This window comes from Macrotis lagotis, chromosome 3, assembly GCF_037893015.1.
Source record: "Macrotis lagotis isolate mMagLag1 chromosome 3, bilby.v1.9.chrom.fasta, whole genome shotgun sequence".
NCBI lineage: Eukaryota > Metazoa > Chordata > Mammalia > Peramelemorphia > Peramelidae > Macrotis > Macrotis lagotis.
In genome coordinates, this window is record NC_133660.1 from 241,547,928 (window position 1) to 241,564,862 (window position 16,935).

The 16,935-nt window shown below is 39.1% G+C and overlaps 1 protein-coding gene across 1 annotated transcript in view; it reads left to right on the forward strand.

Annotated features, from left to right (window-relative positions):
* The window catches only part of MICAL2 (microtubule associated monooxygenase, calponin and LIM domain containing 2), a 285,377-nt gene that overhangs the window by 232,334 nt on the left and 36,108 nt on the right, over positions 1 to 16,935 (forward strand). Inside the window, exons 32-33 of the mRNA XM_074230325.1 lie at positions 6,354 to 6,469; positions 16,473 to 16,565. Coding sequence (XP_074086426.1) covers positions 6,354 to 6,469; positions 16,473 to 16,565 — 209 coding nt within the window. The remainder of the gene's footprint in view (positions 1 to 6,353; positions 6,470 to 16,472; positions 16,566 to 16,935) is intronic.

Genomic DNA, 16,935 nt, shown 5'->3' on the forward strand with positions numbered 1-16,935 from the left:
ATGACAGATTTGGAAGGGAAAAGTGAGTTTTGGAATGGATTTGTTGAAACACTGATATTTTGATATCCAGTTTGTGATATGGGGTTGGAACTGTGAGTCATCTCCATAGGGTTGATCACTGAAGCCAGGGGAGCTGACAAGATTGCTAGATCAGAATTTGGAGATCAAACAGGAACAGAGCTTTGGGCATATCTGCAGTTAATGGTCATGACATAGGCGAGATCCAGTAGAAGAGATGGAGAAGGAATGATCAGATAGGTAGCATGAAAGCCAGGAGACAGCAATGTCATAAAAACCCAGGAGGATAAAGTGGTAAATAGTGTCAAATGCTTTAGAGATGAAAAAAAAAATTAAGCCAGAAAAGGCTATTAGATTGGCACTTGAGAGATCCCTGGTAACTTTGGAGAAGGTGGTTTCTGGGAATCGTGGAGTGGAGAGTTAGATCACAGAGGTGTAGAAGAGGTGGGGGAGGAAACAGAAGCTTTGATTATAGATGGCCTTTTAAAAAGAGTTTGACTAAGAGAAGAGGTGGAGAACAATAGCTTTAACTATTGGGAGTAAGGAATTAGTGGGATTGCTTCAGAGTTTTGTTTTTGCTTTTTAAAGCAAGGCTGCCCAACCTTACTTTTAAAAGTTTTTATTGAAACAATAGACAATATATTTTGATTTGCCATTTTAGTGAGAGCTCTTTGGTAGCTCCACTTCATTTACTAATGCATTTAGTAAACCCACAGACAGGCACCATAAAATCACCCTGTGGGCCACATTTTGGACAGCCCTGTTTTAAAGAATAGGGAAGTTAGAAGTTCCTTCCAGTCTTGATCCTATTGTTGAGACAGACCCAATGGAAGCATTCAGAACAGAATTATTTTCAGGCCACACATGGAAGAGAGGGAAACATCCAATAGGTTCCTGACTCCCATTATCCAGGTTAAGAAGGGGTTTTATCTGCCTAAGAGTCAGGCTAATCAAATTCTTCAGGTATGGAAGAGACCTTACCCTTCTTAGCTTTAGATTCTTTTAAAGGCATCCTCAAAAGAGGATTTCCTATTTCAGCTAAAAGATCTTATTCTTTTTAGTTTTTGAAACATGTTGGCCTGGCTCCCCAACAAGAATTGGGTCATTATAAGTCTCTATTAGACATTAACTCCTTCTACCTGCCTTGTTAAGTAATATGTTCTCCCCGCTTGGGGGTATTTCAGGGTTAGCTGGGTGGCCTACTGGGTAATCCGTTCTTTCCTGAAACAACAGGGCCTATGTCTGGACACCATTCATCACCTAACCTCCTGGCAATTCCTGCCTCTTGTTTCCCAGTGGTCCAGTCTTCCAGCCAAAGGGCACCATATTAGTCAAAGGAGAAGGCAGCCCTGGAGAACTCAGAGCTAATGAAAGGAAAACTGGTTTCTAGTTACAGATATCTCTGATCCAGGGAGAACAGCCCAGTGGAGCTGCCTTTGTCCCCAGCCCACTTCTTGGGGAGCCAGAGGATCAGGGCCTGCAGCCTCCCCACCAACCTGAGCTATTAGGGCTCTTGTTCCCAGCCAATGGAAAGTCAAGAAACCTGTCTTTGTTCAAAGAAGACATCAGGCTTCAGCAAAGAGTCCCTGGCAGGGAGGGAAGCAGGTGCTCCGGTAGCAGCCGGCTGTTTATCCAGAGCCCTTGTAACTCCAGTTAATTATTGATGGGACTTGAAGAGGAGGGATGAGAAGGGAGTAATTTATTCCCGCTGGGAAAAGAAACAAGGGAGCAAATAGCAGGTTATGGTCTAAATCTGAACAGGAAGTTGCTTGAAGGTTAGAATTGGAGAGCTGAGGAATCAAGGCTTGGCTGTGACATCTTGTTCTTCTGTTGCCAACATCAATCTGTGCTGCTCAGATGACCAGGGCTTATTTGACCAAGTCAAACTCCCCCATGAGCACCAGCTGCTTCTGATATGCTTGGACTGATATTCCAGAGGACAAGCCTTAGATCAGGAAGACCTGGATTCAAGTCCTGTCTCTGATCCATTCTAGCTAGGTGGCCACAACAATCTTTTTTTAATTGAGGAAATTGGAGTTAACCGACTTGCCCACTTAGCTACTAAGTGTTAAGTGTCTGAGGATGGACTGTATTGGTGGAGGGAGTTATCATTCTGGAAATTTACTGAACTACTCTCCCCATGGTACCAGGATGATGATGATGATGATGATGATGATGATGATGGTGGTGGTGGTGGTGGTGGTGGTGGTGGTGGTGGTGGTGGCAATGGTGGATGATGATGATGACAACAGTTGACAATTTTATGATGATTTGAAATTTTCAAAGTACTATCTTCATAATAGCTGGGGTGAAATAGCTAGTGTGCTTAGAGCAGTGTCTCATTTCTCAAATTAGAAAAGAAAGTCTCAGAAGTATTAAGAATGGTTTGCTCAAAATCACACAACTAACAAAGGTCAGCTCTCCGACCCAGATTTCTTGATGCCACTCTAGGTCTAACTGCTCTTTTTTACTGCTCTGGTCCTACATTCTGCATGTCCTCATTCACAAAAATGAGCCAAGGAAGACCCAACTAAGGAAGAAAAAGTCCTGTCCAATCAATTAGTTTGTCAATAACCAAACATGTATTAAGCACCTAATACATGCCAGACACTGTGTTAGAGATACAAAGACAACAGTGAAATAGGGCTCAGCCCTGCCTTCAACCAGGAGGGAGACTTTAACTGGGGAGACATCATAAAAACATAAGTATAGGCAAATTATGCTAAGGAGTTTGGGGAGAGAGGGAGGGCAGTACCTAAAATAAGCAACTCATAATGATGAACACAGAGCAGGGGACAGAGACTTGGAAGTTGAAGAAATCTGGGAGACTTGACTCATTAATTTTCTCTGTGACCTTTGGAAAACCTTTGAGCTTCATTTTCTTCAGAACTGCTAGAGGTTCTGTGACTTGGACAAGATCCCTGTTACTGAGAGAAGAGGAGATATCTCCAAGTCACTGAGTTAGTTTAGATTAACTACTGATCTGGGAGGCAGGAGGCTCAGAGTCAAGACTCAGTTTCATCCATGAATCACTGCATGACCTTGAACAAGTCTCTTAACCTCCATGACTCTCCATCATTAACATGTTATGTTTCCCAGTCATTTTAGCCATTTGCCCTAGAGGAAAGATTTCACAAGACATATGCAAAGACAAAATAAGATGATATCAGTAGCCCCTTTCCTTCTCCAATTTTTTTTTCTAAATGTAGATTTATTACACAGAATTTCAGTTTGAGATGCCTGACATAGGGACAGGATTAGGAGGGAACAATTTTTACCTTTCCCCTAAACCTCTATTAGGGAAGTTTTCTCCTCTTTAGTTCATCATGGAAGGCAGTGGGTGAGTTTAGAAAGGCTGCCAACTAACTTTGCCAGACTAGAGAGCATTAGAACTGGAAGAGTATTAGAGGATAACATCTGATGTTACAAGGAAACTTAGGCCCAGAATGGGGAAGGAATTTGACCAAAGCAGCACAGCAAGCTGATGTCACTAGGAAGCCAAAGTAAATGCATAGAATTTTGTCTTCTCATTCTTTGAATGAAAGGGGGAAGAAAAGGTTCTGAAATTTGAAGAAAGTCTGTGCATTCATATCTCAGGTAGGGGAGCTGCATCTCACTCTGGGCCCGAGTTTCCCATCTGCCACATGGAAGCTGATAGTTCTTAGCTCCTTTCCCAGAAAATGGCATAAATATTCCCCACTGTTTGTTAGCAGTGGACAGTTTTTAGTCTTAAATAATACCAGGTATAGTCGGTTCATATTTCTGCTCTGCTAATGATTATCTGGGTCACAGGACTTGAATTTAATTCCTGTTCTGAACTCTCATTACCTATGTCAATTTGGGCAAGTCCCTTCCCCTTTCTGAGGCTCAGTTTCTTTATCTGTACAATGAGGGGCTTGACTCAGAGTGACCAACCTGTGGGGTCCCTTCCAGTTCTAACATTGAATCTGAGCCTACTTCTGAAGGATGAAAGATGAATGATCTGAACACCAAAATCTCCCCCTTTTCCCCCAGTATTATTTTTTTCATTGTTTCCCCATATATGTTTAAATTTTTTAAAATATTGAGTTCCAAATTCTCTCCCTCCTTTCTATGACTCCCCCTTCCTTGAGAAGGCAAGTAATTTGATATTGATTATACATGTGAAATCATGCAAAGCTTTTCTATATTAGCCATATTACAAAAGAAATCACAGACTAAACAAAGAAGAATAATACAGACAGTAAAAAAAGTATGCTTCAATCTGTATTCAAGAGTTCCATCAGTTCTCTCTCTGGAGGTGGCCAACATTGTTCATCATGGGTCCTTTGGAATTGTCTCAGATCACATCTTCAGTCAGAGTACCTCTCTCTTCTTCTTTTCAAGTGTTGTAGGATCGTTGATTTAGACTTGGAAGGATCCTACATCTAGATTGAAAGGAATCTCAGAGATTCAGTCCAACTCTCTTCAGATAGGAAACTGAGGCCTAGGAAGTTCAAGTCATTCATCAAAGATCATATGGGTAGCAAGGGTCAGGAGAAGGATCTGAACCTGTGCTGTGTCCCATAGGTGTCATCTAGTCCAGACCCCTCATCTTGCTATTGAGCAACTGGCATAATGAGAGAAAACAAACTCTGGAGTCAGAAAAACTGAGTTCAATTGCCTACCACCATCTCTACCACCTGTGTGATCTAGGGAAAGTTACAACCTCTCTACCCATCAATTCATTCTTGTTTTTTTTTAGGTTTTTGCAAGGCAAATGGGGTTTAAGTGGCTTGCCCAAGGCCACACAGTTAGGTGATTATTAAATGTCTGAGACCGGATTTGAACCCAGGTACTCCTGACTCCAGGGCCTGTGCTTTATCCACTGTGCCACCTAGCCGCCCCCCATCAATTCATTCTTTATAAAATGGTGGCAGGGGTGATGGGGGTGGGGATGGGGATGGCGATGGGGATTGAAGCTGCTAGTCTCTGAGGTCTCTTGAAACTCTGTGATCCTATAACATGGGGCCCAGTGAACTTGTGACTTGACCAAAATCACTCAGGTAGGAGGTATCAGAACCAGAATTCAAATTCATATCTTTTCACTTGAGAATCCAGTACTTTGCACTGTATCATCCAATTTTCCTAAGGTTTGCTTCCCTTTCAGATGGAAAGAAAGCTACTTAGAAGGAAGATGGTAGAGTTTAACCATTATACTACCCCCTGAAAATACATATACACACATGCACAAATACACACACACCTGCTCAAATATGGACTTACACAAGAAAATAGGATGCAATAAATTATCAGTCACCTGGGCAGGGTGAAATAACTTACTCCCCAACAGGGCCATTCATTGCCCAGAGCTGGGTCAATCCAGATGTTAATCATTAACCCTACAGAAGGTTGAAATGGAAAGGCAGATGTTTCCATAAGAGGATACCAGGCACCCAGGGGTCTTCAGTGGTAGATAGAAATGAACTGAATCCTGAGCAGAATGGGCACGAGGAGATTGTTACCACTGACTCTGCTTTAATTAAAGTTCCTTGAATGATAGGCTATTTCTGTGTCCTCCCCCTCCCCATAAAGCAGGCTGCCCCATGGGAACACATTGTTGGAATGTCCACACATTCCCCCTCCCCAGCCCACCCCCAACCAATCTTTCCTGATGTTTTCATCACTGCTCTGATGATGTGATAATATTCTTACGTGAGGAAAATAAAAGTGGCATTTGTTTAGACATAATTAATGAAATATTTATGTTGCATGAGACTGTGTGATAAAGGCCCATGCTGGCAGAGTCCATTTGCTTCTGATTACATTTGTGATTTTTTTATATGACCAGACATTCTGACGCCAGCTCTTTTACACCGAGCAGATGTCATGTTCTAAAAATGGGTGCCAGATGCTGAGAGCCACATAAGGGTAATTTGTTTAAGAGCTGGCTTGGACTTTTTGCATTCAATTAGACTGCGCGGTGACCCTCACACAATCGTTTGAGGTACCATGGCTAACTTCAGACATGCATTTTAATAATAGATTTCATTTCTGAATGCATTTGAAGCCCCGTGATCCATAAATGGTGTTTAAGGAATTAATTGATTTCTGCATAATACTGTGTGTGTGTGTGTGTGTGTGTGTGTGTGTGTGTGTGTGTGTTTAAAATATGGACACCAAGAGCTGTGCAAAGTCCTTGGCCAGGGGCCAGAAATTTAATTAACATGGGGAGCCAAATTTCAGATTGCCCTTAGGTAGTTCTGCTGTTTAGGCTTAGGGCAGGTGCAATAGGCAGGAAGGGAGAGGGAATGTTGGGTCATGAAATCTAGGGAAGAAATCGCATCTGTTTGATCCGGTACTTTGTTCTATTTCAGGCTCCAAGCACCTACCTGTCAGAGCTCAAATGACTGAATGTTATTCCTCCTCCTCCTCCTCTGACACCTCCTCCTCAGATGGTGAATTTGAACCCAAAGCTTCTTTACCACCAAAGGTAACCTGCCCCTTGGCAAGTAAGGAGAGGGTTGATTTTGTAGGGGATGGCAGTTTTGTTGACTTTAAGGAGAATCGCAAGTTTATAACCCAGAGCATTCTCGAGCTGGCAGATATTTTTATTTAACAGACTTACCTGTCTTAGCATCTGATAGTTAGGCCTTCCCTTCCCTTTGGCAAGAGGCAAGAGCTGATCCTTCTTAAGAGGTGTCTTTTCATTTTCAGAATCTTTCAAGTCTCACAGAAGAATCTTTTCTTTCTCTAAGAAGAACTTCATTTGAAAAAGGAGGGAAAAACCCCCCAAGACAGCGACATATTTACTTGAAACCACTTTGAAACTGCAGCTCTAAAGTGGTTTTAATATGAGGTCCAACAAGCAAACCGTCGAAAAATGAAAACAAACAGATGCCTATGTCCCCAGAGGGAAACACAGCTTCATTTAAGAAGCACTAGAGGCAGATTGCATGGAAAATGTTATGTTTATTCTAATCAGAAATATTAAATGAACCATGCATTTGCATCTAGGCATTTATACTCTGAAAATGCCTACTGCGACTTGGGTTTAGAGAGGCTGCTGGCTGTAGACATGGGGAATTTCCTTTCTGCTCTGTTACTCCATAGCATTTGGGCCTTTATTCTCAACTTTGATGTAAATCTCCCTCAGACCAGGACTCTCTCTTTCAAATTTGGTCCTATTTTTTGTTGTCCCCTTGGGTCACTGGGGAAGGAGTCTTTCAAAGGGCCCTTGGGCCTATGGCTCAGTCTAATGTGTTTACACTGGTGGACAGAAAAGTGGTTTCTCTGCCATTTGCTGTGTTTATTTGTTGGCTCAGTGAGGTTCCCGGGGAGGAAGGAGGAGAACCAAATTTATTTACTTACAATCATTTCTTCCACATCTGGTGATATAAGCATTGAAATCATCCCCAGTAACTTAGGGCTTTCCACTCCACTACTCTAGTAAGACCAAGTCAATGACCTGGTATGTGTGTGTGTGTGTGTGTGTGCTTATATGTGTAAAAAAGAGAAAAATAGAGACAGACAGATAAGTAGATACATAGAAAGATAAATAGAGAAAGGGAGGGAAAGAGAGGAGGAGAGAAAGTCAAGAGAGGAATCACAGTGAGAAATGAAGAACCAGAGTCAGAGAGGGAAGGATAAAAGGAGAGTGTGGAAGAGAGATGAGATAAAGCTGTTCCTGATTAGCCTTCTTTGATTAGATGTTGAAACCAAGTTTTGTGCTTTCCGTTGGTCTTTGCACCCTCCATATTATCATCTTCTTCTGAGATCTTCTCTCTCTCTCTCCCTTGATGTCTCCTCAATATAGGCATCCCCTAAGGTTCTCTCTCTCCCTAGCCTTTTTATCTTTTATCTCTTCACTGCTTCCCTTAGTTAGAGAACTTATTTATTTACATGACTTCAATTATCACCTCTATTTGAATGAATCCCAAATTGGCACTTCTTCATTGAACTCCCTTCTTCTCCAGCTGTCTGGAGAAATCTCCACCTTGATGTCCCACCAGCACCAAAGAAGTCATCATCTCCTATAGGAACATAAGATCAAGGGTTTAGTTCTGGAAGGAACCTTGGGGGTAGTTTAGTCTAACATTTTCTTTTTACAAAGTTGTGTTTAAGAGATATAAAATGACTTATCATGGATTAACCAGGTAGAAATGGTAAAAAATTTAAACTCAAGTCATCTGATTCCAGAAATGAGAAGCTTTCCCTTTTCCAAATTGTCTCCCTGGAGAGATGTTAATTGACTTATCCAAGGTCCTATAGTCCTTTCCCAAAGGATTAATGCTGACCACCCACAGACCTCTTGGCTGGTAATAATAGCTGGCACTTAAATAGCACTTTCAACTTTACAGTCCTAATACCCACTCTTGTCCCATCACGCTGACTTTCTGATTGCTGAAACCATTCTATCTTCCTATCACCCAAGGATTGAAATCTTAGAGTTACCTCTAATCTTGCATGTCTTTGTTTAGTCAGGGAATCCTGTAGATTCTTGCTCTGCAGTATTCCTTCCATATGCTTCTCCTTTCCATTCCCATACCTGTCACCCCCTCATTATCTCTTACCTAGTTTCTTCATAAAACCATGATATAGAGGTAGGCTTTATGTGACATCTTGGAGTTATCCCATGTAACACTATGGTAGAAGCACTATGGTAGAACAAGAAACCCACTTTGGTTTGGGTTTGGAATACTAATGGTATTCTGGTAGATGTTCAACAATGGCCCTTGGGGGGGGGGGATGTCTGAACAATACCCTTTAAGGTGTTAATCTACATTACTAACATTTTCTTCATCATGTTCTTAAATCTTACCAATCAACAAAACAATAAATCAAGCCCTGATGTGTAACTTTTGCTGATTTCTGAAGTGCATATGCTCATACTAGCAATTTAACAAATGGTTCCAGAGAGCCAGTTCTATCTGTCCAACAAACGCTAGTGTTACCTTACTTAAGCCTACAGTAAATCTCGGTAACACTTCATTTATTAATCACTTAGGCAAGGAAATGTGCAATTTGTCCATTATATGCTATTATACTCAAGCACTGGTCCAAAGGTCTCATTCAGGTCTGTCAGACATATACTCAAGAGATTTAATTCTCCATCCTTCACTGCTAGACAAAACTACTAGGAAGAATTTAAAACAAAATGAAACATGCTGACCAGAGTTAGAACTGATCTGGGGTATGATAGGACATATGGTTCCAAAATTATTACAATTAGAAAAATATCTGTCTTGTAGTGCCCTGCCTCCCCACACACACCCCATCCTTTACATCTGGAATTTTCCTTTCCATTTTCATGGAAAACAGACCAGACCATCCATTTTTTATGGCCACATCATTTATTATACATAATGAATATGAAAGAAAAATTGTTTCTAACCATCTCCTAAAACTGAAACTTCTTCCCATGGGTTCCCTCAATTTTCTAAGATTATGGAAGTATTAAGGGAAAGAGTGTGTCTTTTTCAGTGTGTTCTCTTAGAGAAGTTGTGTTCCTTCTGTCTCACCAGTTGATGAGGTTTTCAAAACTTACTAGTCCCTATCATTCAGAGATTCATCTTCATTCCTGTCTTTGAAGTACCTTAGTTAAATTGATTCCTAAGTCCCTACTTAGCTCTCTGTTCCCAGTATGAGTCTCTCTAGCTTTCCCACCTATAATTTCCAGTGTTATAAAGTCTCACAAAGGCAATGGTCAAGGTAGGTGTAGTATTAATTTCAATGCCATGGCCCTCCAACTCCTTGCAACCACAATGGACAACAGGGAACCTCAGTCCCCATGGACATCTTTCCCTTTGCTCATTTGCTCATATCTCAGATTTCATGTCTTAGATGAAGAAAGAGAAAAAAATGGGAACCTTGGAATCTAGGCACCCACATATAGGCCCCCCTTCACTAATTTGTTTCCCTCATTGAAATTTCTGGAGGATCTCTCAGATTTTGATAGAGAAGAGATATGGTACAGGCAGTGTAAAATCATCACATATTAACAATGGAAGGAACCTCAAGAATATCTAGTGCAATAAAATTAATTCAAATAACAGAGGATGAAACTGAGACTCTGCAAAGGAGTATGACTTGCCCAAGATCAAGAACAAGTTAAAATCAAACTTACATCTAGAATGATGATTCCCTAACTGATTCATTCTCTGCCCTCCTTCTCCTGCAGACTCCATGGTCATCTTCAAACCCAGATCTGAAGGTCTTCTAGTGCTTAGCATTCCACACTTTCCCTGTTGTGGCCCCAATTTGATTCTCAGTTATGGAAGATCATTGAGAAATAGCATAGTTGGGGTGGCTAGGTGGCGCAGTGGATAGAACACTGGCTCTGGAGTCAAATCTGGTCTCAGACACTTAATAATTACCTAGCTGTGTGGCCTCAGGCAAGCCACCTAACCCCATTGCCTTGCAAAAACTTAAAAAAAAAACCCTAAAGAGAAATAGCATAGTGTAGCAATTACAGTAAATATAGTAGAGTTGAAGCCAGGAAAATTGGAGTTCAAATTTTATCTCGGTCACTATCTGTGAACTCTGGGGAAAGTCATTAAGGCCAAACCTGGGCTTTAATTTCCTCATCTATAAAGTAAGGGGAACTCTAAAGATCCTTCCAACTCTAAAACTTTAATCCTATGTCATTCTCCTGCTAAAAAAAAATAAATAAATAAAAAAGCAAACCTCACCAGTAGTTCACTTTTGACTACAAAATAAAATTTAAACTTTTCAACCAGACCCCAAGATCTTGAGGAATCTGCTTCTAATCTACTGTGCTAAGCACTGACATGAAAAAGCAGGGAAAAACCCAGTCCATGCTCTCAAGGAGTTCCCACTGAATTGGAGGAGACAACCTGCAAGCATCTATACACAGGAAAGCATATGCATAAGAAAATAGGGGTCATCTCAGAAGATACTAAAGTTAAGGAGGGCTGGGAAAGACTCCTTGCAGAAGTTGGGACTTTAGCTGAGATTTGAAGGAAGAACAGAAAGTCATGAGGTGGATTTGAGAAGGGAAAGAATTATGGGCATGAAAGCTAGTCAGCAAAACCTCCTAAATTTTCAAGGAGTTTGTTGCTTGGGCAAGGATTTGTACTTCTCATTCTAAACCATTAATTCTCTTTTTCTGCTTCTTTCTTCCATAGCTCTCATTTCTCTTTTAATTTTTTCCTCTAGTCCTTATTTCAATTTTAACATTCATTTTTTTTCTTTTCTTTTCTTTTCTTCTTTTGGTAAGGCAATGGGATTGAATGACTTGCCCAACCAAGGTCACACAGCTAGGTAATTATTAAGTGACTGAGTCCGCATTTGGTCTCAAGTCCTTCTGACTCCAAGGCCAGTACTCTATCCACTGCACCACCTAACTGTTAACATTTATTTTAAAAAATTTTGAGTTCCAACTTTTCTTCCTTCTTCTACCTCCACCCTACCTATTGAGAAGACAAGCAATGCCTATTAATCACATAAAGGAATGCAAAACAAACATATGCTTATTTACATCATAAAAGTTCTAAAAACTTTTTTAAAACTCTTCTTTTTATCTCTTCTAGGAATCTATTTGAACCTGTGACCAAGCTCTGTTTTCCTTTGAGCTTTGATTGTAGACATTTTGGAATCATTCTCTTCTGGGTTTAAATCTTGAATGTCAATGACACCATAATTTTTTCAATGGTGGAATTAAGATTCCGTATCTTCTATATCTACTCTATCTTCCACCAGAAATGCCCTCTTCCTTCTCCATATTCATCTCTACTTTTACTCAATATTTAAAGTTTATTAAAATTAAATGTTATCTCCTCTATGAAGTCTACCCAGATTCTTCCCATTTGGAAGTAATCTCAGATTCTAGATATGATTAATTAAAACATTTCAAAAAAGATAAGAGTGAGCAAAGATGATGTTAGATTTCTTAATTTTTTCCTTCCTCTTTCCTTTCCTTCTCTTCCTTTTCTTTCTCCCTTCTTTCTGTTTCTCCCCCATTCATTAATATCATTTTTAAATATTCTTATTTTGAGAAATAGTAAAACATAGAAACAGTCAACTCTTCAACCCAATCCTTCCTTTAAACAGTCTGAAATTAGGGGAAATATGATATTGTTTCTTCCCTATGTATAAGTCTATTACCATGAGTCCTTCAGAGTTGTCTTGGATCATTATCTTGATCAAAGTAGTCATCATTCATAAATGATCATCAAGCAATATTGCTGTTACTGTGTAAAATCTTCTTCTGGTTCTACTCATTTCACTTTGCATCTGTTCATATTAAGTCTTCCCAAGTTTTCCTAAGACCATCTTGCTCCTCATTTCTTATAGTACATTAATATTTCATCATAATCATATCCCACAGCTTGATATTTTCCAATTCTTTGCCACCACAACAAAAATCTGCTATAAATATTTTTGTATACAGAGTTCCTTTTCCTTTTTCTTTGATCTCTTTGGAATAAAGAACTAGTAGTGGTATTGCTGGGCCAAAGTTTTCTAGCTTTATGGGCATAGTTCCAAATTGTTCTCCAGAATGGTTAGACTAGTTCACCACACCAATAATTCATTAATATACTTATTTTTCCTTCATATTCTTCAGTAGTTGTAATTTCTACAAATGTTACCTCAGAATTATTTTAATTTAATTTTTTCTAATTAATAGTGACAGAGCATTTTTATATGACTATAGATAGCTTTGATTTCTTCATCTGAAAACTGTCTATTTATATCCTTTGACCATTTATCAATTGGTGAATGTTTCATTTAAAATTTGGTAGCTCTCGGGGCAGCTAGGTGGCGCAGTGGATAGAGCACTGGCCCTGGAGTCAGGAGTCCCTCAGTTCAAATCCAGCCTCAGACACCTAACAATTACCTGGCTGTGTGGCCTTGAGCAAGCCACTTAACCCCGTTTGCCTTGAAAAAACCTAATAAAATAAAATAAAATTTGGCAGGTCTCTAATAAAGGAGAGAAGGATGATTTGTCACCTTTTGTCTGGGCCAAGATAGATCATTCTAATTCATGAGAATTTGACTGTCTTTCAATATTGCTTGCTTTAACATTGTTGTATTCACTGTTTTTGTATTCTTATTTGCTTCTATTTGCTTCACTATCAGTTCATACTGCTCTTCTTATGCTTCTCTAAATTCCTTACATTCAGTAATTCCTAATGCACCTAGTGTTCCACCCTTTTCACAGAAAATCAGCTAATTCAGCTTGTCTTTAATCAATGGACATGCATTTTGTTTCCATTGTGGGGGTGGGGTGGATGAAAGGGTGGAAAAACAATGTCATATTTCCCCTAATTTCCTGTTTAATTGTATTAAAGGAAGGATTGGGTTAAAGATTTGACTATATTTTTCAGCCTTTGATGAGTTTCCAGAGGACAGAGATGCCCAAGAGTTTTACCCAGAGCATATGGAGCCACAAGTCAAAGATTTTCCCAACAAATTTTATGGTTTTCAAATAGGATTTTAGACTCCTTGGACAATAGGACATTCTTGATGTTTCCTTAAATATTTTAATTAACTTCTTCAATATCAGTAAGAGGATTCATGATTAAGGGATAATTTGGATAATGTGTTAATTCCACATAAATTCTCTGCTATTCTCCAACATGGCTTAAAATCATGACTTTATTCCTTCCTGCCTTCCCTTCCTTCCTCATATTTAAAAGAGGCAAACTCGTCTCAGAATTATCTTAAACTAAAGAGACAACAATAAATCTGTAAGATGGAAATCAGATAAACCATTGAATTCCTGTAACTCTCAGATTTTTCATCCTGTGTAGCTGCCTTCCCTTAATTCTGATGGCCAAACACTGTAGCACTTACATAGAAAATGGAGTATATTGGATTGGCAATCAGAAAGAGCTGGATTCAAATCCTACCTTTGATACTAGCTGGGTGGCCATAAGCAGATAACTTAATCTTTCTCACTCTATAAAATGGGAGTGATAACTCTATCGATACACATCTCCCAGAGTTCTTTGTGGTCAAGTTCAAAGGAGATAATACATGTAAAATGTTTTGCAAACTTTAAAGTGATATATAAATATTAGTTACATTGATTATTATTAACTAGATATGTACACTTACCATACATATATTATATAAGCCTTAAAAATTCTTTAGATTTTAAAGGAACATTTGAGATCATCTCTAATTTGAGACTTTCATTTTACAAATAAGGGAATGGAGAGCCAGAAATAAGAAGTGAATTGCTCAGTCTAGTTAGTGGCAGAACCAGTGTTAGAATTCAGGACTCCTAGGTCCAATAGTCTTTCTAATACCCCAAACTATAAGACATTAAGGGCATTTCAAAAGTCTGAGTGCCTTTTTAAACTATTGAAAACTATTAAACGGGGCAGCTAGTTGACACAGTAAATAGGAGTCAGACCTTGGAGTCAGGAGGACATGAGTTCAAATGTGACCTCAGAACTTTGACACTACCTCTGTGATCCTGGGCAAGTCACCTAACCTCTATTTTCCTCAGTTTCCTCAGGTGCAGAATGGGTATCAGAATAACACCTACCTCTTTGGTTTGTTGTGAGGATCAAATGAGAGAATTTCGTAAAACACTCTGCAGAACCCCGTACATAGGTACATAAGCAGAATCTCTATAAATGGCGATTATTATTCAAGTTATTTGCCTCAGGTCATGCTCAGCTAGAGATTATTTCCACCCCACCCCCACCCCCAGAAATACTTTGGCCTGATAGGTAATTGCCTCCCTTCCCATGATCCTTCTGGGTAACCACAGTCTAAAAAGCTGATAAGTATTGCCTGGTTACTATGAGGTATTGGTATGTAAGAGACCCACAAGCACCACCACCAATAGCAACTGAACTTTATAGACAATTTAAGATTTGTAAAATGCTTTACACATAATTTCTTTTTGCAATTTTACAACAGTCCTAGAAAGTAAGTACTGTAGTTATTCTCATTTCTATCTTATATAAAAGGTAACTGAGTCTCAGAGAGTCTCATACTGATGAAATGATTTAATTTATTTTCATTATATTTTATAGCATGTAATAAACAATTTATTGTTCAGCCATTTCTTCAGTCATGTCCTTCATGATCCCATTTGGGATCTTGGCAAAGATACAGGAGTGGTTTGCCATTTCCTTTTCCAACTCATTTTACAGATGAGGAAACTGAGATAAATAGGGATAAGTGACTTTCTTATGGTCACACTACTTGTAATTGTCTGAATCTGGATTTGAACTCAGGTCCTTCTGACTCCAGACCAGGCACTATATTTATTATACCACATAGTTACCCTATATGTAAATAATGTGACTTAATTATTTTATTAATAAACAAAAAACAATTTAATTTATTAATAAATATTTCAAAATTATTTATTTATTAATAAACAAACAAAATATGTAAACAAATACTTCCATAGTTAGTAAGAATCTTCAGTGAGGTCTGAGCCATGATCATGTCACAGGAGCAAGAACACTGGTCCTGGTGTCAGAAGACTTGAGTTCAAATCCTACTCCTTGTGTGACCTTGAGCAATTCACTTAACTTTCCTAGGCCTACAATCTCTTCATCTGTAAAATAAGAGAATCATAGAATCATATATTCAGTGCTTGAAAGGACACTAGAGGCCATTGAGTCAAAGTCCTTTATTGTATAAATGAGGAAACTGAGACACAGAGAATTTTAGTAACTTGCTCAAGGGGTTGAAGTAGGTGACCCCAAGGTCCCTTCCAGATCCCAATCTATGCCTTTCAGTATTATTCTTAATTTCTGGTGCAAGAATAGCTTCCATGTAGAGTTAGGGATTAGACCTCTGATTTCTTTCACTTTAAGAGTTCTTGGTGAGGAAATCCTCCTCTCAACACAGGTCAGCACTTAGAGGGTCACCAAGAGAATGGACAGGTAAAGTTGACTTCTCCAGGGTGTCACAGTCCATCTGTGTCAGAAGAATTCAAACTCAGGTCTCCTTGGCTTCAAGGTTATCTCTTTATCCATTACTCCATGCCCTCTCCTACAGAGAATTTTGATATGCTCCAGGGAGCATATTGGTAATAATTGGTTTCTTTACTCAACTCATCCATTCAGTCCTCTAAAAAATTTTCTCCAAATATATTTTATTTGCAATGAAAGTATTTTTTGTGTTTTTTATATCAGAGACACTTCTATCTTGACCCATCTAACATCCCCATCCAATGAACCTGCCCTTAGAACAAAGAAAGACAGCTAGACAAAGTCTGAGAAAATATACAATATTTACTTCTTCCAAGAAAAGAAATATCATGAGACCATGATTTTTCTTGGCATGGCTGTATCATAGTGTACTTTTTATTTACATTGCTATAAATATTGTTTTCTTAGTTTCTCCTAAAGCTTCTGAAGGGTCCTGTTGGTTGAGATGTGGGCAGAACAAATAAGTTGGGGTAAGAAAAGGGGAGTGGAAAGAAGTCAGAGAATTATTCCACCAAGTTATATCCATTTATTACTGCCCTTCATCTTTTTTTCTTCTTCCTTGGCCCATAGGAAAGGCGGACACTCAAAAGAATAAGGAAGATGGAGAAGGCCTCCAAACAGTTGGCTAAGCAAGAGGAATTCAAAAGGCTGTACAAGGCCCAGGTAAAGAGATGGTTGACATCTTGTGATTTTAATCATGAGTATCATGGGGTTCAATGGCAATGAGGTGATAGGTATGAGGATGGGGCAGGGCAGACAATCATCACTGCTATGTAAAAGGATGGTAGGGTTAAATTCTAACATCCTCCGAGAGAATGAGGAAGATTCTAAAGCTGGGCCACCTGGGGAGTCATTGAGAGAAATTAAGATGTTTAGTGTGAGAAGAAAAAACTTGGAAGGGGTTTTGGGTAGAAAGGGCATGACAACTATCATTAAATATCAGAAAGGACTTATATGTATGTGTATATATATATATATATACACATACATATATATATATATATATATATATATATATATATATATACGGATG